The 26,840-nt window shown below is 37.9% G+C and overlaps 1 protein-coding gene across 1 annotated transcript in view; it reads left to right on the top strand.

Annotated features, from left to right (window-relative positions):
* Window positions 1-4,605, top strand: part of KCNH8 (potassium channel, voltage gated eag related subfamily H, member 8) — a 176,046-nt gene extending 171,441 nt beyond the window's left edge. The window contains exon 16 of the mRNA XM_014937670.1: window positions 3,208-4,605. Coding sequence (XP_014793156.1) covers window positions 3,208-3,918 — 711 coding nt within the window. The 3' untranslated portion in view covers window positions 3,919-4,605. The remainder of the gene's footprint in view (window positions 1-3,207) is intronic.
* Window positions 4,606-26,840: the final 22,235 nt, after the last annotated feature.

The raw sequence follows: 26,840 nt of genomic DNA, 5'->3' as shown, positions 1-26,840 counted from the left end.
TTTTCACCTCTGTTTTGAAAGATATTCTTTCTTTATAACAGAGTGTGTTAAAAAGACACCAGCACATTGCTTTAGACCAGCCTGAGAAGCACCTCTTCCTAATTCAAGCTAAATCTGTACAAATCCCACTTTCTATATCAGGAAACACTGCAGTATCTTTTTCAAGTCCTAGAAACTGTTAAGGCAGCATTTCAAATGTATTTGGTATCTCACAGATCGTTTTAAACCTGCCTGCCTAGCACAGCGGGAACCATTTGTCCAAGGAGCTGCATTGCCTGGCAATAATCACCGAACTCCTGAAAAGAGAACAGCCCTACCAGCATGCAAGGAATTAGTCCTTTCGCTCAGAAGGAAACTGTACTGCTTTCAATCTCTGTTTCATACACTTAAAATTCCTCTTGCATTTAATCTCTGTTCTTTTGTACTATCTGGAGCACTGTGAAAATTTTAACACTACGGATAAAATTGTTCCCTGTTACACCTGCTTATTTGCATCTTCTTAAAAATCTCTGCTGGGTGTAAAAAGGACAGCATAAACAGTATAGTATTGCTAATAACAGTAATAGTATACTATGTCAGTATATAACAATATATAGATGGTAATTAATAGTAGTATAGATATTGGAGGTTTAATCTGGTAACATTAACAGTTTTTAAAATCCAGAAAAGGTTTTAAACGATCCAGAAAATTGGTTTGCCTATGTGTCAAGCAGTATTGGTCCAAATAGATCTCACTAAATGGTGGTCGATTTCTAATGAAGTTCAGCATAAAAACTTTGGATTCTAAACTTTCATACCACTGGAAACAAAGAATACATCAAAGGCTGGTTTATCAGGTCAGTTCCTATGACTGTGTGAGAGCAAGCTTACGAGAAGAAGCTCTCTAAGAGCTAGCTGCTGTATCAAAAATAACATCTGGGCGCTAGAGCAAGTTGTAATTAAGAAATTCAGGACTGACACAAGTACTGACGCCGGGATTGATTTTTGCCTTATTGTCTCAATGAATTCGAAAAAGAAATATGTTAGAGAATAATTAAACTTTTAAAAAGCCTTTAAATTATCAGAAATGGAAAAAAAAGAAACAAACCCAAAAACCATGGGCCAAACAAAACAAGATATTTTAAAGTGGTTGATTTGTTCAGAAATCTCACAGCATGTTTCCCTATAGTCTGATAGTATCAAGAACTCTCTCTGGCTGCTCTAACTCCACAGGAAACCTGTTCACAAATCACTTTCTTAACATATTTTAATCCCTCACATTAACTGAAGTTCAAATGAGCTACTAGGCATTCAAAGCTTAGTCTCAGCTGGCAGAAAGACAGCTCATGCTTATTTTCTATCTCCCATGATTTAAGTAGCAATGCAGAAAGAAAGAGAGGTAGAAAGCATCACAGAGAGAGATCCTGTAATATGCCACTCAAGAGCCTCCTCCCTTTAAGCATTTTCCCTCCAGGGGTAGTGTAATCATTTCAAAACTATTAAACAAGAGGAAGGGTTTGAACTCGTAGTTTAGAGAAAGGAATAGATGTAGCGGAGCTGAGATTGGAGCTTCCTACTTTCCTTCTAACTTGAATTTCTTTATAGCTATTGTGCCTGTAGTAAAGCCCTGTGTAAGATCTTAGAATCATAAAACCATTTCAGTTGGAAGAGACCTTTAAGATCATCAAGTCCAATTGTTAACCCAGCACTGCCAAGTTACCACTAAACCATGTCTCTCAGCACTACATCTCCACATCTTTGAAATACCTTCAGGGATGGTGACTCAATCACTTCTCCGGGCAAATCATAACACAGTCAAACTCAGCCTGAAATATCTTTTTCAGCCATTTCAATAAATTTCTTTGGAACTAGCCCATCAGAAAAATGAAAATTGTATTTCTAATTACATGAAAATTAATTTATGTAGGGCACCTAATTGGTGGTGTCTTTACCCCCTAAATTAGTCTTTTTTTCTTTCAGACAGGTTGTTTATCCCTTTTTGGGTAAATGTACCGTCATCTTTTTTTCAACAGTTGTCTTAGCATCAGTATAAGAAACTCTATTTCAACAGTAATGACAGTGGTTTGACCTAAAATAGATTGATTAGCTACCATGGAGACAAAGTTAATGTCTACCTCCCAATAAGTTAATTTCTCTTCATTAAAAATAATTGACTGATTTCAATTATTATACTGCAAACTTTAACTTAAGAAGGAAAAAGGAAAGGCAAACATATTTGAAATGCTGAGTGGGTCACATTAAAAATGTTTGAGTTAGGCTTTTAATTTCCCAAAATGGCCTTATAATGTCCTAATGAATGTCTCCATTAATGTTCATATACCAATTTACTTTAAAACACAAATTCAGAACCTGTGAATGTGACCCCCAGCCAAACCAGCAAATCTGGGGAGATTAAAGCCAGTGTTTCAGCATTAGGGAAAAAAAAAAGCCTACCAGAAAATATGATTCTTCTTTTTGCAAACACACCAGAATAATCTATGCTATGGATTACTATCTCTCTCAGTGTTATATAGAATACTTTTAAAGCATAAAATGTAACTACGTGGAAGAAAACTGTTTCACAGGCTTTTATATTTTTTAAGGTAGCAAGTAGTTTTTAAAGTTTCCAGTTTCTTTTCTTTCTTTTCTTTTTTTTTTGTTTGCTTTTGGTTTTAATAAGTAGTCCACCAGATTTTCATGTAACTACCACTTGCATTCGACAGCTTCGGGTTCAGATTTCTTTGATTTTACTATGAAGACAGCAGTATATTTCATGTGCGTAGTTCTGAAGAAGATATCACAAGACCTCATTTTTATATCATCCATCAGTATAAAATTGGTTAATAAAAAAGGTTTATGCATCAAAATATTTAATGACTGATCAAGAAGCTATTATGTTATATTGCCCCTGGAAATAATCTCAGTTCTGACACTAAGGCCATTCCATTTAACATCAGGTGAATTATGCCTACGGTGTTTCCATCATACGTTTTTATTAAGTTGCATTAATTATTTCAATATGCCACAGGAAGTGTAACATGTAGCTGTAGTAAGTTAGGTGGATGGACTATTTCCCACACATATATTAGTAGAGTATATTTCTTTAAAGTAAAGACACTGTGCCACAGATCAAAGCTGATATTGTTAGAAGGAAAAAAGGTTTGTACATGTGCATTTCAGGCATGATCGCATAAATAAATACTGTGATATTTTTCGCTGCCACAACAGGTGACAACTTTAACTCAAGAAGTCTCACAATTAAGTAAGGACATGAAGAATGTGATGCACCTTCTGGAGAACCTGATCACATCCCAGAAGCCTCCAGGGCTCTGTGCTGTGCATGGTATATCTCGAAGCCCTACCATGGAAAGTCTGCAGTCTCGAAAGGCTTGGACTACGCACCAACCTTGCACACACATGCAAGCTGGGAACTTTACTTGTACCAAAGCACAACTTTGCCGTGGCAACACATTATGTGATATATGGAACACAGATCTGTCCTCTGTAGGCAGCAGTCCCCAAAGAACTGAACCCAACCTGCAAAATTCTATGGACGGTGAATTTTATTATACACCGGGCCTTCACAATTCCCCCTCCCAGTATCAGGTAATTCAGAAAGACAATTTGCAGTTTTTGAGATGCACCTCTCCCCGTTCAGACACTACCTTGACTCCTCTTCAGTCTATTTCAGCAACTCTTTCATCTTCAGTATGCTCTTCGTCAGAGACATCGTTGCACCTCGTGCTCCCAAGCAGATCTGAGGAAGGAAGCTTCAGCCAAGGAGCAATCAGCTCTCTGAGCCTTGAGAACCTGCCGGGATCGTGGGACCTGGAAGGAACAGCCGGAGTAGTTTCTGCACAGACCCCAGATTTCCCAATAGACATTGTGACAAGCACAAGGGATGTTAAAGATAAAGATTACCAAGCCATAGACGTATAATGAGAAACAGTGAAGTGGTACTCGAAGCATGTTCCACAGCTGCCAGTTTTCAATTTAGAGAGTACTGCATGACTGCTTTATTTGACCTTTTCTCTGGCAATCATGGAGACTTACAAACATGAAAATTCAGATTTATAGAAAGTAAGAAAAGGTATTGCTGGTTCATACTATAGGAAAAAAAAAAAATATTTCTAGATTCTAGAAGCATGTTGAAAAGCATTTTTTATACAGATATAACTTACTGGTCTGTTTGGCAGACTTTTGTGATAGTCCAAAGACCCTGAGGGTCAGAGCAGCTGGAAGTCTAGGACAAAAGAACTGTCATGGGTGGCTTTTGTTCATCGAAGCAAAGGTTTTCCCTAAGTGTCTGACTGTTGTTCCCAAACAATATCTATGGCACTGTTTGCTTCAGGTGATTGTGGGTCCTGCTGGTCTGTTTGTCAGTTCTGTGAAGGCAAAGGGACAATTATCGCTGCATGTCATCTAGACAATCAACCAAATAGAGCTGGTAGAGAGTGGTTAGTTGTTGCACGTTATTTGTCATGTAAATTAAATCTCTTAATTTATCTAAAAATACTATTTTTATATACTTGGTATGAAACATGTACTTAAAAATTATTTAAAATATTTATAAGGAGAATAAGAGTTTGTTTTCTTTTTGGTAAAGGCTTGCAGTTTTAACAAGAAATGCACTACCATCATGTATTAGATCAAATACTATTTATTGTTAATATATTATGTAGTTTACAAATGGATTCCCTTTTATGTGCATGCAATTTGCAATGAATGTATTCATGCTGGTGGAATACAAATAAATTAAGGTATTATTTTATTAAAAAAAAATAAACCAGCTGGAATGTTGTATCCTATACTAAGTCAGCTCTCACTACTTAAAAGTGAATTGCTAAACTGATAACACTAAGTATTCTTGGTTTGTGTCTTAGCATTGCAGTATTATTGATAAGACCAAGTCAACATTTTACCACACATCCCTGTTTTGGGATTTTAAATCTGGACAAGAAAACTAAGAGGGATAAAAAACATTGAGTAAATCAAGGCATATTAAAGGAGAAAAAGAAAATGGTTTAATCAGAGACAAAGAAAGACATTTACTGTAGTTATTTGATGATTTCTATTCATATATGTAAAAAATAACTTTGACCTTAAGCCAGAATAAAAGACACTATAGGTTTGCAATTTTTTAAATCCAGAATGTGACTTAATGCCCAAAGGAAATCTGAAATTGTTTTCAGTATTTAATGTATTAGGAACCTGCTACAGTGGAACCGCTTATTTCAAGATAGGCTGTATGCATCATATTTGCATGTTCTTTAGCAACCTTTCTAAAAAAAAAAAAAATTTAGCAACCCAAAATAAATTTTCTAAAATTGAAAAGTAAATTAAGTTACATTTACTAATTAATGCAAACTGGTGATTGTTAATCAAAGGAAAAGTTCTACAAAGCACAGATTTATGTTTAACTTCCTTATGAGTATTTTTTTCTGAAAACTTCAAAGACTAAGTTCATTGTTAACATTTGGATCTGCGCAGGAACACAAATCCCAGCTGATACTCTGTGCCCGACTTACATCCTTTCACATCTTTTTTCCCACTGGTACAAATTAAGGACAGAATGTCACCTCTCATTTTGACCTGCCTGAATTTTGTCAGCATTTCTACGCTTCAGCATGAGTGTTTCTATAGAGTTACTTATTTCACCTCCATTCCAGTTTTCACTTCATTTAAAGTTAAATAGAGAAGTGCTGACTAAATAAGGCATATCCCAGAAATTAGAAAGTGAATATCAAATACAGGTCTACGGTATTTCTGCAAACAATCCTGGCTTCTCCTTAGCAATCTGCTACCGTCCACCCTGCTGCAGGCCCAGGGCAGGCACATGCTGGCAGAGCCCACTTGCCAGAAGTCAGGAGCTGCATAACATGGGGCAGTAGGGACAAGGTGTCAGCAGAGCATCCAGAAGCTCGGTGGCCATGTGGCACCACCCTGCTACAGCTGCTGGCCATGCCCTTTCCTGTTGTCATCGGAAAGAGCAGATGCCTGTTCCTTGGGATGCTCAGGCACACGCAGCACAGCTGTCCCCAAATCCTGGTTCCTCACTGCCGCCACCTTCGAGCCCCACAAGGTAAGCTGCCCTCAAACTATTGCATTAATGAAATACACTGGCTAATCTAAGCTCACCGTATCCAGCCATCGACTGAGGCTGCATAAACATATTATTTGTCTATCATGCTCAGTTCCCAATAGCACTTAGTAATTTCTGTTGCACATATGCATATACTAATTGGGAACAGTGTTTACTTTCTCATTTTACAAACAATACATGAACCATTATGTTTATGCTTTAAAGTTTTGGTGGTGTTTTTTTTTTTTTTTTTCCCCCAATATAAAAACTGATGTTGTGAAATTAAAATGGAATGTTTTATTTTGGAGTTTTCATGTTTTATTTTCATACAAAATGTAAAAATGTCAGTGGAAACAAACAGCCACTTTGCATAAATAGCTGTAGCTTTACTGTGTGCATTTAATTCTAGAATAAAAAAAAAATGCATGTGCAGTAATTGAGAAGCAATAGCACCAGAATATCTGTTCTTGTTTCTGCAAGTGTCAAATATACCCTACGCAAAGTTGGCAAACACTATGCCATTTGTATTGGTGATAATTTCAAAGAACATACATAGCCATTACCTGGATTGCTGAGAGTCTGTAAAATGGGCATCACACAGATGAGTCCACTTCCTTCCAGGGAAAAGCTCAGGTGATTTAGCACAAGACAAGAGTTCATTGGAGGCTAAAACCAAGTAAGGAAAGAGGAAGGTCAGCAAAATAGAAATCTGGATTTGAAGGGTGGCTCTATTTTAAACTCCCTGACATTATTATATTATGAAAGCTGCAGGAAAAGAATACCTTAAGCAGCTTTTGTTGGAAAATATCTGGCAACCAATGCAACAAGATTCAGTTTTGAAGGTAAAATGGCAATTTGTAAGGACAAATGAGAAGGCACATACATTTTGGAATGTAACAGTAATTTCCAAACAGGATTACAACAAACAGAACAGTTCTATACACAGTGTGGCCATACAAGATTTCTGGGTTTAAAGCAACAACCACTATAATATTCAAGTGTACCCTCAAAAGGTGTTCATTATGAACATCAGCACAAACATCCCACACTCTAAGATCCAGCAGCCCAGCTCAGACAACTTACTGTATTCCTTTTCGCACTAAGCTTTACAAAAATAAAAAATAGAATTCATTTTTGTCTCAGAATTGTGCTTCTCATCTAATTCTGCATCAATTTACTTCCTAAATTTGCTACATTTTCTTCCTGTTTTGCATTTTCCATCACTGTTAGTTCCTTATTCTGTACAGTAACTGTTCTATCTTTCTATTTATTTATTTTCCCTGTGTTGATTTTTTTTTCTCACCTGTTTTCTTTTTCATCCCCTTTAGAGCACCATCAAACTCAGCCATTTATTTCCTCACTTTCGGGTCATTTCCCTGTAAAGAGACATCCTGGCCTGGCACTAATGAATTAAGTGGTTACTGAACTCCATTATGCAGTAGGACAGCAGATTTGGACTCTGTCAAGATTTCAGCACTAAATCATCAGTCTCTAACCAAAATCTTGTGCACTATTAACTTCTTACAATGCTGCAGTTGCTGATTTGACAATGGGAAAAAAGTTGTTCAAAAAAGAGGCATTAAAAAAGTCAAAAAAAAACCACCCCCCAAAATAGTATCACCCATTAATTTCCTCCTATTTGCTACTTTTATACCTTTGGATCTATTTTTAAAGACATGCATTTGTATTGTGCTCATTATAATTGTTAGATTGAATTTAAGAAACACAGCTTATCACAGATTCTGCAAATACTCATCATTTTTTTAAAAGTCATCCCCGGCTCTTGAGATAGCCTTGCTTTGACCCATCTGCTGGTTATCTACCACAAGTAATTTACTCTCTAATTAGTCCATCTTCTAACGGCACATGAGATTTCAAAGCATTATGAGGCAATTTTGTAACACACTGTGTCACTAGCCTCACCTGGTAGCTTGTAAAAAAAAAAAAAAAAAATCTGTGTTTCGCAAATGAAGTTTTGGGATGAAGCAAACTGTTCTCAATCTTTTCTGCGTCTTCTTTCCTTAACCTAAAAGTATTTCATACCAACACCCCTCTCAGTGGGACACATTGCAGATATTTAGTGCTGCTGTGCCTACCACAGAAAGTGCACAGTCGCATTCCCATTTTCCAGAAAAATGCTTCTAACTTCCCTCAGCATTAAAAGAATGAGTCTGTAGCTGGGAATTTGGGCAGCAATGGAACGAGCGGTGAGAAAAGGGGAAAGGCTGGTGCTTGTTTTCCTGCCTCCATCTCCCAACTCAGTACAGGGAATTTTCACAGCAGTCAGCAATTCCAACCACCTACACAGTACTGAGTCTTCAGTTCAGTCAGAGAATCAGATAACCTATCACAAGAAATCGAAGCTCATCTTCCTCAGTACCTGCAAATCATCAAAATAGTCAAAGCCTATTAAGAAAAATGCATAGCTGCAAATTTGTTAGATATTGCCACACACAAAATCAGCCTTATCCCTTCCAAGACAAGCATAAAAGTCATATCATGATTCCTAGTCCAACCACTGATCTCTGTACTCCATAAACTTCTCTTCCAGGGTCTCTGTATTTCTCTTACCATGCACAGTCAGTAGCAACAACAATTCATCAACAGTCATTTCCTGCTTCAAAAACACAAAGAAATGCCACAGATCTGATCCTTTTGTTTAGAGAAACTGGCTGATGAAAATTTGATTTCACGTGTACCTTGATGCCAGTCTTTCCCAGACTTTGGAAATTTCTCAAAGAACTAAGTTAATGAAGGTTAAGAGTTGAAAGACTCATTTCAGTCAGAACTCAGAACCACAAAAGCTGTGCAAGAGGAGAAGCAGCATCTTCCTCTTTCAAGCTGTTTTAGTGTTTAAGATTTAGTATATAATCTTACATTTATGTCTTGATGGTGTGTTATAAGTCTTAGTATTTATGTACAAGAGATTCACACTTGAATTTATTCTCTTTCCACAGCTCTTCAGGAACATGTTAATTTTTTGCCGACATAAATCCAAAGGTCTTACACATGACCAATAAACAGCCCAGTACGACAGAGGCAAGGTATTAAAAAAGAGCTGGTAGAGATCTTTATCTTCAACAACGCCAAATTGTGCAAATTATGTATTACAATGGTAAATGGCTGGTATTTAACCATAGGATAAGATGTCAACAGAATTAATCTCACATGGAATAATTGTTTCCACTAACTGGTTTATGAGGAGTATTGAAAAGAAATGTGTTTCCTCAGATTTCTGATTTTCTTGCCCTAGTTGCGTTATCAACTTCACATATTAAAAATACTCTGATATGGTCCCTAAAAGTTACAACTAAAGAAAATTATTTAAAATTCATTCTTTTTTTACTTGCCTTTGACCTATTGCAGTTATTTTTCCACGAAACATAAGGGACAGAGTAGTGCCAAAGAGATACTTAAGACTGTATCACAACTGTAGGAACTACTGCATTAAGGACCCTCAGACACCACAAGCACCACAAAGAAAATGCTCAGAAACAGGCAAAACTAGAGTTTGTGCAGATGAACCCTAGGGTCTTACAAAACAATAGTGGAAGTATTAAGTAAATCAAAAAGTGGCAGAAGTTTTCTCAGGGAAACATACAAAGAAGGATTTTTTTTTAATTAAAAACTCACAAGCCTTCACATTTAACAGTTCATATATCTTAAGGATTCAGGACAGTCAGCACAAATTTCCAAATGTGTAAAACCATCTTATCTGCACTTAAAAGTTCACATTTCATATATAGCATGTGATGTTACATGTGATTCCTTATTTTTAGTATATTCTACCTCTGATCTCTTTGTACAATTAAATGGACTACTTGTTCCTTTGTTTCCCCTAATGAAACATAAGATAACTGTGTAGTCTCTTAAAACCCACATATTTGGAGAATTTTTTCTTCATGAGCCGCTTTAAAGATTTTGCTTCTGATTCTAAAAATCAAAGCTTCCTTCAAGAAGAAAAAAAATAACAGTGTTAACCACCCTATATACAAACAATCAAATCCCACACACCAGCTTCTTTTTGACTCTGCAGTCAGACACAGGACAGAAACAGCAGTACCATGAGACAAATTGGAACCACAAGTCTCAAAAGGCAGTAACGTTACAGGCTAATTATGCCTTCTTAAAGGCCAACATTGTCAATCACTTACTTCCTAAGTTTCCTTCCACGATGCTGTAACTAACACGTATATGTAGCACTACTGGATTTTTTTCCACCCCTACGTGCCACTGATCCACAGAAATACAGCTCACATTCTTACTAGGAAAATTCCAGCATAATTCCAGCAACCATACAAATGGCTGGTAAACAGAGTTTTAAAGCCTGTAGTACGTGAAAAATGTATGGGTTTCTTGCATTAGATGTGCTTATAGGAAAGGAAAATTTTAACCACACAAATGAAAATATTTTTCTTCTCACTCACATCAGTCTGAAATTGCTTTCCAAAAGCAACTGGCAAAGTCCTCTTCTGCCCCTTCGCTTGCAATGAAATCTAATAGATGTGAGGGGAAAAAAAAACCAACAAAAACAACACACAATTTCTCTGAATGCCACACTGTCTCATAATAATATTTTTAAATTTTACTGGGTCATGCTTTTCAAGCAGCTATTACAGATTTTAAAAAAAATGTGATCACCGTCTTATTTTTCCCTATAGAAAATTACCAGTTTGCATTACAGGTTGTGCTGCAAAATCTCTGATGAATGTATATACACAGGGTACTAATAGCTACCGGCACTTCTACCGTATCGGAGATAAGGAAAATCTTCCTCATTCACCACCTCTCTAACAACTCAGCACCCCTCTAACAACAGGCAAAGCTCCTTTAAAAAAGAAAATTGCTGGTTAGCCTTTTGTAATTTTTTTTTTTTAATATCCTTAATAATCTTTTTTAGAACTAAATTATCTTAATAAAATGCAGCAATATGACAAATACAGAGAATGCAAGGCAAGAAGCTGCCTATTTCTGATGCAAACCAGAATATAAACATAAGTATTCTTTGAACCTTTGGTAAGAATAGAGCCTTTCAGCAACTGGCTGTTATGCAAAGCTTGTGTCTATATAGTTACTTAGTGGCAAAAAAAAAAAAAAAAATCATCAGAAGAATCGTAAAAACTCTCAGGGACATTTGACAATATCCTCACTAGAGCCATAGCACACAAGTCTTTTGAAGCACTGGTTGCCCTTCAATTCAATAAGAAAATTGTATTTGAAAATTAATGGCATCATATGGAGCTTAGTTTAGCAATTATTCACATCGCAGTAGAAACTGGAGTGTCTAAAGGAGTTCAGGAGTCTGTTGTATTCACCACAGTTAACGGAGATAATATGAAGTTCAGAGAGCTTTCAGCCTAACAAAACAAAGAGTAGCACAAAAGGGAGAAAAAGGAGTATGAAGAGTTTATCCAAGGTCCCTCAACAGCTCGTGAGGAGGCAGGAGCCCCTGCGGCAGGGGAGCTGAGCGCCAGGAAAGCAGAAAGTGCTCCCAAGCACTCACACCAAAGGATTCCTAGCGCTATGCTCCGTACAAAAATAGGTTACCTACAAACCAGACGTATGGAAGGGCTGTCTGTGGTCTGAGTGACACAGCACAGCAGTGTCTGTAACCGTGCTTGTTAAGTAACTGAGAGCAGGTGTTTGAATTACACCACCCAGTTTGATTATTAATTAGCCTTTTTGTGCATGCAAAGTGGGGAAAAAAAATGTAGCCTCTGAAGGACTTGCATAACGTTTTTATCGCACCTGCAATCCCAGGTTAGCAGGAGCAGCAGGGCACCTCTTTTCCTTATTTTTTTTTATCAGACATAAAAATCACATCTGGACAATACGTGTGCATTTTAGTGCCTGTGAGGATAAACTTTGCCTCAGTCAGATATTTTCAGAGGCAAGAAGGCAGGCGATGTGTGCTAGCAATACACAGCGCATCTGCTGACTCTGCATGGACAGCTGTCCAAGCCTCACTGCTTCCAAGCAAAGGCAGGCAGGTCCTTGAGAGACATTTTACATCCTGTGCTTTCTCTTCTTCTCCACCTTTTCCCCCCCATCATGGTGCAAGCAGTACTAGAAATAACCCAAGCCCTATCTGAAACCAGAAACAAACTATAGCTTGGGGAACACTGTAATCGAAATTAAACAAGCTTGGAAAAACAAAGAGGATGTGGCGAGGTTATGCAGGGAGAAAATTAGAAAAGCCAAAGCCCAGCTCCAACTTAATCTGGCCACTGCCCTAAAAGACAGTAAAAATGTTTCTATAAATACATTAGCAACAAAAGGAGGCTTAAGGAGAATCTCCATCCTTCACTGGATGTGGGAGGAAGCATAGTGACCAAGGGATGACAATAAGGCTGAGGTACTTAATACCTTCCTTGCTTCAGTCTTAAATAGTAAGTCCAGTCGTTCTCCATGTACCCAGCCCCCTGAGCTGGAAGACAGGGACGGGGAGCAGAATGAAGCCCCCATAATCCGAGGCAAAGCAGTTTGCAATCTGCTACACCACTTAGGCATGTACAGCTAGGAAACTAGGGGGTGACCCCCCTGTGTACTCGGCACTGGTGAGGCCGCACCCCAAATACTGTGGTCAGTTTTGGGCCCCTCACTACATTGAGGTGCTGAGGAGCATCCAAAAAAGGGCAACAAATCTGGTGAAGGGTCTAGAGCACAAGTGTTGTTAAGATAAAGGCAATTTAATAGAACAAGAATGGAAAAGGAAAATAATAATAATAGTAAAAGAAGATACAAGACACAGGTCATTCTCACTACCTGGTGAATTGGTTGCCCAGCCTGACCTGAGCAGTTTTTGTGGATTCCCATTGTCCAGTCAACCCCCATTTATATACTGAGCATCTTGTCTATGGTACAGAATATTCCATTGGCCATTCCATTGTTCTGTCTATGCTCCTTCTCAACTTCTACAGGAACCCTATAAAAGTCCTTGAGTACTATAAATATCACCTAGCAACAACTAAACCAATATGCATTCTAGATATTCCTTTCATAACAAAACTGAAACATAGCAGCCATTAGGAAGAAAATTAGCTCTATCCCAGCTGAAACCAGCACAAGTAGTCCTGTGAGGGGCGGCTTAGGAAACTGGGGTTGTTAGTCTGGAGAAAAGGAGTCTGAAGGGAGATCTCATCGCTCTCTACAACTACCTGAAAGGAAGTTGTAGAGAGTTGGGGGTTGGTTTCTCTTCCCAAATAACAAGCAATAGGACAAGAGGAAATGGCCTCAAGTTGCACCGGGAAGGTCTAGACTGGATATTAGGAAAAAAATCTTCACTGAAAGAGTTATCAAGCATTGGAACAGGATGTCCAGTGGCTGAGTCACCATCCCTGAAGGTATTTAAAAGACCTGTAGGTGTGATGCTTAGGGACATGGTTCAGTGCTGGACTTTGCAATGCTATGTTAATGGTTGGACTTGATGATCTTAAAGGTCTTTTCCAACCTAAATGATTCTATGATTCAATGCTGCCTCTGAGCATAACCTTTATGTGAGTTAATATACAATGAGGCACTCACCTTGGTAAGGAAAAAGCTGACAGCTTTGGGAATAGGAACAAGTTCCCCCCAAATCCGCATCAATGAGGTCCTTTACAGTTCTTTACAGCCAACCTTCATGTTTACAATCTGAATAAATTCAATATTGTTAACAGAGTTTGAGAACTCACTGTTCATCTGTTTTGCCAGATGATACTGAATAGGCCAACATAGTTACAATTTCTCATGTGAATGAATGATGTTAATACTGGAGCCTGTCTCTAAAAATATTGTCCTCCTTCTAGGAATATGGAATCTAGATATTTTGTTCTATCTTTGCTTTGAAGAAAAAGAAAACCTCCTCAGTATTCATACTCTTGAGCAACTTAGGTTCAACTAACTTCAGATGCTCATATGCACATCCTTTCAGACTTTTATTTTCCATTTAATTTAAACTCCCTGTATGTGGTCAGTTGGTCCAAGGTTACCTTCTGCAATTCCCTTGCTAAAAGACTAAAATAGACCTGATATAGGACCTTACTCTTGTTCTTTCAGAGACCATTTGGTGATTAAATCTGCCAGCTGTCATCTCTCCAGCGTGTTTTTCGCCTACCACTGTTAGTGGCATTTGTTCTCCAAACTATATTTGGGAAGTGAAAGTTCCCCACAATGAAACAGTTCCCAGTTCTCTCTCTCTCACTAATAACAGCACTGAACTTTCCAGCCATATCCAAGTCTAGCCTAGAGAGTTTATGACAAGTTCCCAATATTTCTAGGGTCCCTTGCCAGCTCGAAGCTGAGTTCTGCAGAGTAGAAGAGCATTGAATTATTTTTTTTGCAGTCATAAATGTCAGTTGCAGAAACCATTTATTTTTTTTTTGTTAACTACAGTTTTATTGTAGTTCTCCAGCCAGGCTATGAATTTCATCCAGCCTGAACTTTCCTGAGTGAACTCTTAATTCTTAATATTGATGTGAATCCATTTTCACTTTCTGCTTTCCTGCTATTGTTTGGTTTAAACCAGAATGTGGTGATTTAGAAATAACTTTTTCTTCTCTGCAGGGACAGCTTTTCTGATCCTAAGCTTGTTTTATCTTGTGCAAATTCTGTCATGTGTGTAACATCAGAGTAAAATAAATGGCTTAAGTGCGAGATAAAAGGATTTCATTGTCCTACTCAGAACTTCAGCCAAATATTAAAGCTACTGATCCACAAAGAGTGTAAATATATTATTTTTAAATTGGTGCCAAGGAAACACTAGCTTTATTATTCATTGTATGGATGTTAAGTGTCTGTTACAGACCTAATTTATGACACAGGTGCAAGGTAGCCTGGAACAATGTGCTTTGCAAATAATGACTATGAAAAAGACATGGATTTCTGTTTGTTATTGTTCCTATTAATAAATAAACAAGCCCTCAGAACAGTGGAAAGGAGAACAAAGCAGCACACGATGATTCATTGCTGGCTGGGAAACATTTAACAAGAAAATCCTGTAAAACAACAACTAAAGCCAGAGACTAACTGCAAGGGAGGCAAAAGACTCTGCACCACCCAGGAAGAGGATTGCATGAGCCTACTGACTATAAGGTGCAACAGCAATCTGTAGGCATTATCCTAAAGCTGGGATGGATACAAGAGCTCTCTGTCATACAAGATGAACCGCAGGACTCAAGTTTTTAGGACAAATTCTTTTCTTGTTAGCATTGGTAATAAAAATCAAATTGCAGGAAGACAATGACAGAAAATCAGGACCTGCTTTCCTAGTGGTTTAGGGTACATCAGAATGCAACTATTCAGAGACGCTTCTTCCCCCCCAGGTCACAGGTTTTTTTTGATCTTGGGTCCTTGTTTTGTTTTTCTGTGTAAGTTCTGCCATATAAATATCACCACCTCAATATAAATGACCTAAATGTGAGACAGAATGCTATTATGGGCATCTATAATAATTACTGCTCTATGTTCACTTGAATTATGTTACCGCCTAGCAGTGGTTACCATAAGGAAAAATTAATTCTGGTGTTCAGCTTCCACTTCATCTCAGGAAAATCCTACTTATAATAGATTTTTAGTATTTTTTCTTTATTACTTGTGTTTAACATTTTCAAATATTTGTAAGGCACATATTCCCCTTGAACAGGCACCCAGTCCATGTATTAAATCTATATAAAGTGCTTTTTAGAGATCTTCATAGGAGTGATTTGCTCTTGTGAAAAGCCCAATTTGCCTTAGTAAGAATATCTGCCACAAAACAGTGCGAGAATAAGAGAGAACTGCAGGCCACTTGGAGCCCCTCAGGAGGAATCCATGCCTATTAAACTATTGTCAAGCTTAATTTGCATTCCAGTTTGTTAGCTTACATTTTCCTAAAAGCACTTTTGTGGGTTTTCTACCATTTCTCCTAAATCCTGGGTTATTCTGTTCCATACCTTCAGTGCATTTTTCTCCTTCGTGTTAGTTGTCACCCATAAGAAAAAGAGTTACTTAACTGTACATTCTGCAGCTCACTAAAGAGGGAACACCACTATCCATCAGCTGGCTTTATGGTTTCCGTATTAAAATTGAAATAGCCTCTGCTTCAGATAATGACATCTTTCTTCTGCTTTTTATTTGCAATTCTTTGGGGTGCAAGGCTGAACTAGTGTTGATATTGATATGCCTCAAAAATAGTCATATGCAACTTTCAAAAATACCAGAATTAGATTTCCCCTCAAACTGGAGGACTAAAAGTTATACACTAATAACTTAAAGACAGACACAGCAACTTATTTTATGAACTCATAAAATGTGAAGTTCTGACAAACTCTGATGCTGCAGAAGTATGCTGAGTACAGCTCACTGGGAATTTTAAGGTATGACAGATGTAACTGGAAAATTTTGAATTATGAAACCTGAAATGCCTTCTAAAATTATCTAAATTGCTATTGATGTTTAACAAAATGTAAATGGTTGCCAGAAAATTAACCTAATAGTTTTTCAGTTTTCCAAGTCTGCTCTTCCAGGGCAGCCCCTGCTGCACAGAATACCACAGATTTTCACCTTTGTGAGACCAAACTGTGGGGGCATTGGAAATTTGGACCATGTATACTAAGGAGCCCTAAATCTTAATTCCTCATCTCAAGGATTTTGAGAACACAGATTTAAAGTTTCAGAAGCTGTATCGTATGCACATTAGTAAATACTTACATTTCAAATAACTAAACAAGGAAAGCTTTCAAAAAGCTTTCAAAAATATGCTATTTGCTTCAGATATAGCTCAAACACCAACTCCCCAGGTTTCCCATAGAACAAAAATTCCAGCTTTGGAACACTCTACCTCAGGTATCTTGATAACGTGTACTCTATTGATAATACATGAATAAATGCATGGGCCCTTCTTTGGTATGATTTTTCTATCCAAACATTTTAAAGAATTATTTTGAGCTGTTATTTTTCCATTAGCAACCATTATAGAGTGACCAAAAAATACTTGCCATCCTTGCTTGATCTTTTGTGAAAAGACCATTTTCTTTTTATAAGTGCTTTCAATTAGCTGGGTGTTTGAAGGTCAAGGAAGGATGTGTTCACTCTGCAAGAGAAGCCAGCCTGCGCACCACAGATACCATTTTCCTATTATCTTCTGGTACAAGTGGGAGCATGCATTTTTCATCTTTTACAGGAGTCATAACCAGCTCACTCCATAAGCAGCAACTTTTTGAGGAGACCTGAAAAGTTATATTAACCCACTGTCTATGGAAGGACATTTTTTATACACCAAATAGAATACTTCACTCAGATGGCTGCCAATTAAGGCCGTATGATATGTAACTAATCTCTCTTCTAGACATACAGTCAACACATTGCCAGAATGGAATTTTTCACCTGAATCTCAAAAACTATTTTCAGATAGGTTTCTAATACTTGAGTGTTATTAAGAATTTCATATTTTCTTTCCTTTGATAATTCCTTGCCTTTCACTTTTGAAGCAATGTGCTGTAGGGATGGGAACACAAATTTCCAACCTGCAGGTAGTTTTCTGCTTGTCTACTTATACAATACTTTTGTCATCAGGTGCAGTTCCCTGAGAAGCCCGAACTGTCACAGCAGAGTATTTGATTAGCTAAGGAAAGAATCAGATTGCACACTGGGCAGACCCATAACAACAACAATAAAAAACCTCACCTCTCTCACCTTTGTCTCTGAACTCTCTAAGGAAGTGTTAAGCATCGAATGGAGAGAGCAGTCACTCGAATAGCTAATAAATGTCATTATAACTGGAAACTAAAATTTCCTGAGGTACTCTGCACTTCAGGTAAAATCACTGAGTTACAGTTTCCAGCAAGAGAGACAGGACTTCTAAGAGTCCAGTGCTGTATCAAACATATAGCTGTGCTGTTAAGACAAGTTTCTTGCTGTTTCAACAGTTCCTTTCCATTCATTTTAAAATCAAGTGTTAAAAGCCTGAAAGCAAAACACTGCACATCTACCCAAAAGATAATTATTTTCAAACTTCCAGTTCAACAAAAATTTCAAAAATAATTCATACTTGCTTAAAATGCAATAGTCCCCATCCCCACCCCAGGATTTACATTATCAGTGAACTTAAAATGCATTTATTTATTTTTGTCTTCTACGCCCGTCTGCAGGTGATGATAACTAAAACATATTTAAACTATAAATAATTCAAGATTAGACTAAAATTTGCTTCTGGAAAGTTGAGCCAACCTAAGGAGAAAAAAAAAAACAAAACAAAAACAACACCAAAAAAAACACCAACCAACCAACCATCCAAAACAAACCCCCACAAACCGAAATTTCAAAGCCAAATCAAAACAGGCTGCCCAGCTGGAGCTGAAATCCTTTCTTACTTCTTACTCTCCTACGTGCTTTCTGTCTACTCCATTTCACACTGCACTCCATTTCACAAGTGAAGGAAACAACCAGCTCCCAAATTAAGTTTGCTTAAGGAAGGCCATTAACAACTGGATCAACTTCCATCAAATTAGTTCAGCTCAGACTCGATGGCTCCTTTCCCCACACAGCAGGTTTTGTCACTGGGACCTCGATATGCCTGTGTCCAGGAATGTAAAGGACTTTATACCCTGGGTGGTCTTTGGCTACCATTTTAATTTGCTTCCTAGCCAAAAGATTTCTAATCGTGATAATCCTTGAAAAGAAGAGCCACAGGGGTAGGTAGCAAGCACTGAGCCTCTGGGGAGGGATACATTTCTACTCCAAGAGGAGAGGAGCAAGGAAAACCAGGTGAGAAGCAATAATGCAAAAATTTGTAAGGAAGGTTTGTGTGTGTTAAAAAATAAGTGCAGCAGAGCCGGTAAGTGCAGAGAATGGCAAGAAGCAGGCAAAAGCCCCAAAACAGGAATGGCCACAACAAAATATTCTGCTGGGGAATAACAACAGGTTTTGACAGTCTCCAGGATTTTTGACAGCTAACAGGAGAGCAGGACCTGACAGCAAGGCACAAACGAACTGTGTATACGCACAGTCTGTGACACTCCATTCCTCCAGAAGCTTCCATTTTAATAGAGAAGGTACATAAATTGCCAAAGAAGCAGCAGCACAGGCAGGAAAAGCAACTCACAGGTAACAGATACCCAGCAGAGAGGGGATGACACCAGGAACAGGTATGACGTCTTCTCCCAGGCCTTGGCCCACTCCCCTCCAACAGCCCACACTGACCCCCCAACTTTGCTAAGCACTTAACATGCTGGCTTGTTCTCACCCCACCTTGGTACCAGACTATGTCCTGTGCTTTGTTGAGCAACTGGCTGCCCACCAACACCCGCAGCCCCATCCCCTGCTAGGTTGCACAGGCCATTCAAACGCGCAAGAACGACAGGATCTATCTGAACAGCACACCAGCCCCCAGCACCGAGTTGCTGGTGACACTCAAGGTTGAAGCTGTGACCTTGTTATCTTACTCAATTACAGTAAGGAATGGATGCAACAACTTTCTACTGCTCTTCAGGCAATTTTCACGTTTCCTGAAGGCAATTTTGACTTCTAGTAACAGCCAATCCCTGCTATAGAGTAAGCAGCAAAGCATAATTAAAAAAAAAAAAGGCAAAAACAGTCAAACAACAAAAGCATGTGCCTAGAAAGACAATAATGTTTTCAGTGTCTCTATCAATATATGGATAATATGAAAAAAGAGCTACACAGTGATAAGAAACCTTGAAATAAAACAAGGGTATTTAGCAAGGTCCAATATATCTAGACATTGGGACTGGTTTTTTTAATACTACTAAATTTTTAAGATGACAGCATCCTCTTTCATGGGGTGTATGGTTTTGATGAAGTGGGATAGGAAAAGCATATGCAGAAACTCACGTTGTACAAAACTGGTGACATCACGTTTGCAGTGTAACCTCAAACTTTCTTTTCTTTTGTAAATGAAGACTGAGTTCACTAAAGTTATAAAGCCATCACAGAAGACTCTTTCAGCCTGAGACAAACACCTTGCACTGCGTTACATTCAGGTAGCACCTAATGGCCTCTCTGACACTGCAGAAGGAAACTTGCACACTTTCCATAGTCCAAAAGGGAATTTATGCTTACTGACACAAGTTTCCAGTCTCTTCTCCTCTATTGGCTGCTGTTAGGATTCTGCCCTCTTCACAACCTCCAGTCCACCAGTCTTTAGACTGCACTGCATTACTGGAGTCATCTGCAGTCTAAATCACATCCACGTGATCTTCATTTACACAACCAAAAACTCATTTTCACAAGAACCTCTTGCTTGTTTTGTACTGGAGGGATGATGCTGAGGTTCAAGGAAGTTGTAAATTTCCATCATGTCCCTTGAGAGGTTCATAAACTTCAATGAAAGAACAAAACCAACAACCATGTCTTCTCTATGGCCTTTCCTCCCATTAGTACTCTTCCTGTTGCCACTTCCTTACTACAGTTTTATCATATTGTTATATTTCCTTTGATATATATATGTCCTGATACATTTTTCACAACCAAACGTTGTCCAATATTTTTTTAATAGTTGACACTACTAAGAGGAAAGCCTAGCTCAGTCATGGATCCCTAGCAAATGACTTTTAATAGTGGTTTGTAATAACACCATGTACTAAAAGATTTTTGAGTGGTTTTCAAAGGTAATTTGTCTATTTTACCCCCTTTTTCATCTCTGACTTTCATAGTAAATCTTGGATAAGATTCTCATTTAAGTGTCTGCCACTTCTCCTAAACTTTCTGAAGAACAAAGCAATTACTGCATATGCCTCTGACAATTTTGCTTATCTTTAAGCTGCTCCTGAAGATCTACTTCCCGTTATCAAGAGAAACACCACATAAAATCGCAATGTGAACCATAAATGTATAGTATATGTAGCATCATGGCATAATGAGGAGCATCCAGAATATATATCCAAGTTAGTTAGTCTCTGAATGAAATAAGACCTGCAACAGAGTCATGATTTCCTCTTACCCCTTTTGCTGCCTTGTGCAATTATTGACAAAAACTCAGATACTCAGAAATTAGAACCAGGTAAGAAATCTGAGCCTGTATACATAAAGAGATTTTTGTATGGTGACACCTGAGAAATAGAAATCTAGTAATTGAATCCAGTACCTATCTACACTATACAATGAACAGGAAAATTCTTGCAATAGGCTAAGGATACAGTGGAAACAGATGATACCTTTAGTAGACTGCTGAATGCAGTTTAAAACAATAGGATCTATATTTCACATTTGAAACTTCTCCAGCTCTCTGAGGCTGAGGCTTGTCTCCTGCTGACTAACAAAAACATCGTCATGCTTCCAGAGAAGCAGGGGCAGGCTTGGATGCAGGCCACTAAGTGGTATGCACAGTTTGGTACCCTATGAAAGGAGTGAGATCTTCATTTGTTCTGAAAGGTAAATACATTCTGCCTTCATAATAAGCTGAACCCTGCTATCGCGGGGCTGACTGCAGCAGGCTCCCACGGAGAGTGGTCTTAAAAGATCTGCAACCCAGATTGCTGAGCCACCTCAAATAGCCAGACTCACGGGACCCCTGTAAGTCTAAAAAGCTGCCCAAAAGGCTTGTTCCCTATTCTGAGACGAGTCATTATGACCACACTCTTTTATAAGTGTGCCATGTACAATGCTGCATTCAAAATAATACTTAAGATACTAGGCATGGAAGTGGATCAAAGCATCTGTTGCTTTTTGAAATCTTTCCAAACTTGCTACTGCTCACCCCCTCAGCTGGCCCATCCTTAATATGGAGTAACAATATGATAATGTTTATAACATCATTTCCTTAAAATTTCAGAGTCATTTTCCTTCCATGTGAAAGAGTCTTTGTATCGGGTCTATTACCTTTTTATAACCTTCTACATTTCTCTTCACTCTGCCTTTTCTTTCCCCTTCACATCTTTCTCCTAGAAATCTATCCATCCACTTGCACTTCTACTCCATATGCCAAATTATTCCTGTGACTGTCTCACACAAATGACTGTTAGAAGAGAGAAAAAAATCACTATGACATGCGAATCCCCTTAGCACCCTTATTATCTCTCTTTTACTGCAAGGGCATGATTTAACACACATCCCCTGCCCCAAGACCCCAGTGTGCAATATCATGTACTACAACACACATGCAGTTGTAGGTGATCTCTGTCCTGAAGAAAAAGACAAGCAGACAAAAGGAGGACAAGACAGGAAAGGTGAAACACAGGTCCCAGCCTGCATCACTTCTGTTTCCACTCAACTATTTTCCCTTGTGCTAAGGCAAGTTTTGGATCATTAAACTCTCTTAATCATTTTGCGCAGTGCCTAGGCAAGATTATCTAATTCTTAAAGGACTGTTTGTTGATGACTTGTTTTTATACTTGCACGCCATCCCAGGCATTTGAAAGAAGCATATGTTTCAGCTGAGGCAAAGACAACTACCACTTAAGAGACTTCAATACTATGTCTTTTGCATGATAATCTACTTTACTGGACATAATTGTGGTTTGCAAACACCTCTTTCTTCAGAACACAACTATGTTTTTTTTAACGACCTTTGTAGTACAAATATTTCTTTTTGAGCTGTGTTAGCATAAATCAGCTGAGTTACAGTACTTGAGCACATTATACTTGCTTAAAACCTCTAATGATTGACTGTCAGAGTAGTTAGATAAGATTCTTCTGTGAACTTGCAGACTATGCATGGCAGATATTCAGATCTGAATAATTCACAAACAACAAAAGCAGAATTAGTTGCATTAACATTTTACATGCTGCATTTAAGTCTAACCTAAGAAAGTTATCTTGAAAGGGATTAAATACCCTGAGTGGAATACCTTGTCTCTTGCTATGCTTGACAGAATTTACAGTAAAGGGATTACTGGCTCTTGTTAGAAGAAATATGTTTGTTTATTTGCCTTCTGTATTTGATATTTGAGTATTTCTAGTAATTTACTGTTGTAAAAAGCATAGCTCATCTCCTTTCAATGACAGTAATCAGCAGATGAAATGTGATGGGAAACTTGCAAATAGGATAGATTGAAAAATCTTGAAATCCGTGGTAGTCTTATGGTGTTCAGGTGTTATTTTTAATTACAGCAGTATTGTCAAGTGGTGCCATATGGCAGTTGTATGTAATACATCACCCCACTACATTGTGACCTTCTAATAAGAAGCAAAAAGCCCTGCCAGTTTTGGCACTCCCTATAGTGATGGCCTGTCTTCTTCATCTGTGATCAGCACCAGGGCTGTCAAAGAGGCTGCACTAGAGTTCCTCACCCCCTTCTCCCTTAATCCAATGGGTAAGCAATAAAGTTAAAAGTCCTTCCCTTATTATACCATCGGCTAAGTTATTTGCTTGCTGATCAGGGCTTACCAAAAAATCAATCATAAGAGTAGGTAAGGTTTTTTGCTTTGGTGAAAGAAGCTGAAGCCTTCAATCAAAGTTCTTAGTGAGACAAAAGACTGATCTTCTCCTGACACTCTTCACTCACACTTGCTATTGCAGACAGGGGAAAAGTCAGTCTCACACCTTGATATTTCTGCTTTCTGTGTACCACGTTAAGCCACAAGGAAATGAGCAGGTTTTGTTCTAGCCTGGCCTCGTGGCACCAGCCTCATCATTCAGAGTAGCAATAAATGCTAGTCTGCATTAAGAAAATGCATTAAGCAGAAAATGCATTAAGCTCAGAATCCAGCCTAAGAAACAGAAAACCAACCTAAAAAGGCTGGTTGGGTGCTGCTACCAACCAACAACTACTAATCATTACCCATTACCTGTTGTTCATTCACAGCAGTCTCCCTAAACTCCCGAAAACAGAGTCAGTGTGAGAATCTAAGTGATATGAACAGCTTGTTCAACCCTGACTACTTTCACTTAACATTATATTAACCATGGTAACAAGAAATCTGGTATTTTAGAAATGTTTTAAAAGTTTGTAGAAAGAAGGTTTTAGTAGCCAAATGTGTAGGGCTATTTCCTACTACCTTCTCAAAAAATAGCCCAAAAAAACTCCAACCCAGATGGCACATAATAGGGACATTTGAAAAGCAAATATTGAGAAGAATTGAAAAGAATTAAGACGTTAACCAGAAGACAAAGCAAAAAAGCCTGCACAATGTCAATCCCACACAACAAGCTATTGAATCAGTCTGCTACCAAAGACGACATATCGTTCCAATATATGCATTCTGATCCAAAACTTCTAATTTGCAGGCAGATCATTATACAAAGCATATAAATCATGCTATTATTTAACTTTATTATATAACTTTAGATATTATTTTATCTAAAATTTAATTTGATACATTTTCAGTACCTGTATTTTATCAGCATAAGCCATACTTCCCAACACCAGTGTGAACAAAGGTGTTTCATAACTGTAAACAGTAATATAAAAATACCTTATTTTAAAAAAAATACACTGAGAAGAAACACTTTCTTTAAGAAATTTTAGAAGAAACACAGTATCTCATTCAGTTGGCTTGAGGCAAACCAGCTAAAAAGTATAAATTTAAGTTACTGCTCCTTCACTCACAGAACAATGTCGGATTGCAGATTTAGATTTTTTAAAAATTGACAAAGACATAGTGTTATCAAAAAGGACATTACATGAGCCTAAAGCAGTTCCAAACAAACAGACAAAAACCTACTGAAATAACTGAGGACTTGAATGCTACCTTGCCGCTTAGTTCTACCATGCCAAGAAACAAGACACATAAAACAGAGCACAGATAGAACCCATTCTGCACTATTTGTCGTTATTAAGATCTATTAACACTCATTAATTAGGGAGATGCAGATCTTTGAAGGCTTGGATGCTGCCTTTGTCAGCTTTGCATATGCATTAAACTTCCATTACCCAGCCCCTTCTTTTGCCTCCATGACACTTCTCTATACCGCTGATGTTAGCACCAGGTTCCTCGTCTCTTCCTCCCTCCCTCTAGTCCTTCTCTCAGAACAATCAGCAACAGCCTTTCCTTGGCATCTGTAGCCCTTCACTGTTAAGCAGAATAGCTGTTTGGTTTTTATGAGTCACGAGCTTAGTTTCTTCTCCACAAGCAATTTGCTTTCGTATTTTAAATGCTCAAGCCAATTTAATAAACGTGAGTGATAACCTGATAAACTTTTTCCCACTGAGCAGAGCAATGTTTCTTCAGCTTCATACTAATATGCTTTAGTCCTCAGATGATAAAAGCAGCTCTGACCACTAATTATTTGGCCTTGAAGAAAACCCACAAGAATGTGAATGAGGTCCATGTATTATTCAAGGTGCTCCAAGACAGACTTCTGGTGAACAGACCTCGATCTCATTTAACACGAGCCACAAGATAATGGACAGTTAGTAATCATCCAGCAGGTGATCTATAAGTATAAAGCCCTGAAAGTGGTAAGAAATTTCTATAGAAAGTTACTCTTGTCTGCCATTCCTTTTCTTTTAGCATGTTTCTTTTAAAGAGGCGGAGGGTTAAGGTCCTCACAAATACCACATTTCTTCTTTAATATCCTATCATAAGTAATCTCTACAGATTATATGTTATATACATATCAGCAGTTTCCTTCTTGCGCTGAGAAGTGATGTACGACTGTGCAAGAGGAGCTGCAACAGCATGTACTTGGCTCTCCGGTTTTGATTTATTACATTAAGTTGAGAGAAAACAAAGGTTACCTCAAAGTACTTTAGCACATATGTTCACAGAGTTATTTTTAGACTTGCATAGATTTCATCTAAGAAAATAGGTTGGTGTACGCTGTGCTGTGTGTGCACTGCAGGCTACAGACCTGAACGTATCTGAAGAGTCTACAAACTGTGTGACTTCATTTTAAAAGTGAGTTAAATAGAAATGATACAACAGGGAAAGATTCATAATTACTGCTGTATTTCCAGACATCTGCCAACAACTGTTCCATATTCTGACAAGCACCAAGATGGCATTGATGATGTTAGTGTTAATTAAACTGAAATTGATGTGTGCCATGTTTGGGAGAGATGATTTTTACTTTTAGCATCAACTGTTTGTGCTTTTGAAACCACAATATTCCAATTTAATTTTATTCTTTCTTTCATTATAGATTGATAATATCTAGTAAATATTAATTTTTGTTCTACTAAAGAATTTGGTTGTGGAAGGGAATGACAGATTAAATGGCATTTCTATTATGAATATACACAAGGGCTGAAAAAGTGGGAATATTATTGCAAAAAGGTTCAGTTCAACACATTTGGTAAAAGGATCCAGCACGTTCCTGTTTTCAGTCATTGAACTATTAAAAATTGGGGTCAGTGATGCCAAAATTTTCAAGTTTTGTTTCAAGTCAAAATGTATTTATGCACTTAGGATAATCTCATGAGAGACTTTGTGGTTTTCCAGAACAAGCCATGTTTCCACGGCTTTTTCAGATTGGAAGCCTTTGTATCATAATTATCTAAACCTCTTATTCTTTAAAACAGAAGCAATGCACACAACAGCAAAACTGATTCAAACAGGTACAATTAAGAGCATCCAGGGGGAAAAAACCCACTATAATTAACACACAATCAACAGAAGCTTGCCTAGCACTTGTGTTCTCATTAAGTTCCCTTTATACTGAATTTGTTCTAGTGCAGACTTTCTCAGTGTTTCCCCTGCAATTTTTCCCACGCAGAAACTAAAGCCAGAAGGATTCTCTCTACTTATTGCACAACGATTCAAGCCCAAAGGCACAAAACAATATACTGGGACTAACAGAGACTGAGATGTCTTATGGAGAGCAAAGATTGTGCCATGATGAATGTTCAGGAGAGCTCACAGACAACCTAAATTCTTGCCTTTTCCAATTTTGATTGCTTGATTTTGTAAACTTAAATTGCAT

This window comes from Calidris pugnax, unplaced genomic scaffold, assembly GCF_001431845.1.
Source record: "Calidris pugnax isolate Ruff unplaced genomic scaffold, ASM143184v1 scaffold11, whole genome shotgun sequence".
In the NCBI taxonomy this organism is placed as follows: Eukaryota; Metazoa; Chordata; class Aves; order Charadriiformes; family Scolopacidae; genus Calidris; species Calidris pugnax.
This window is presented reverse-complemented; position numbering and strand designations above follow the sequence as displayed.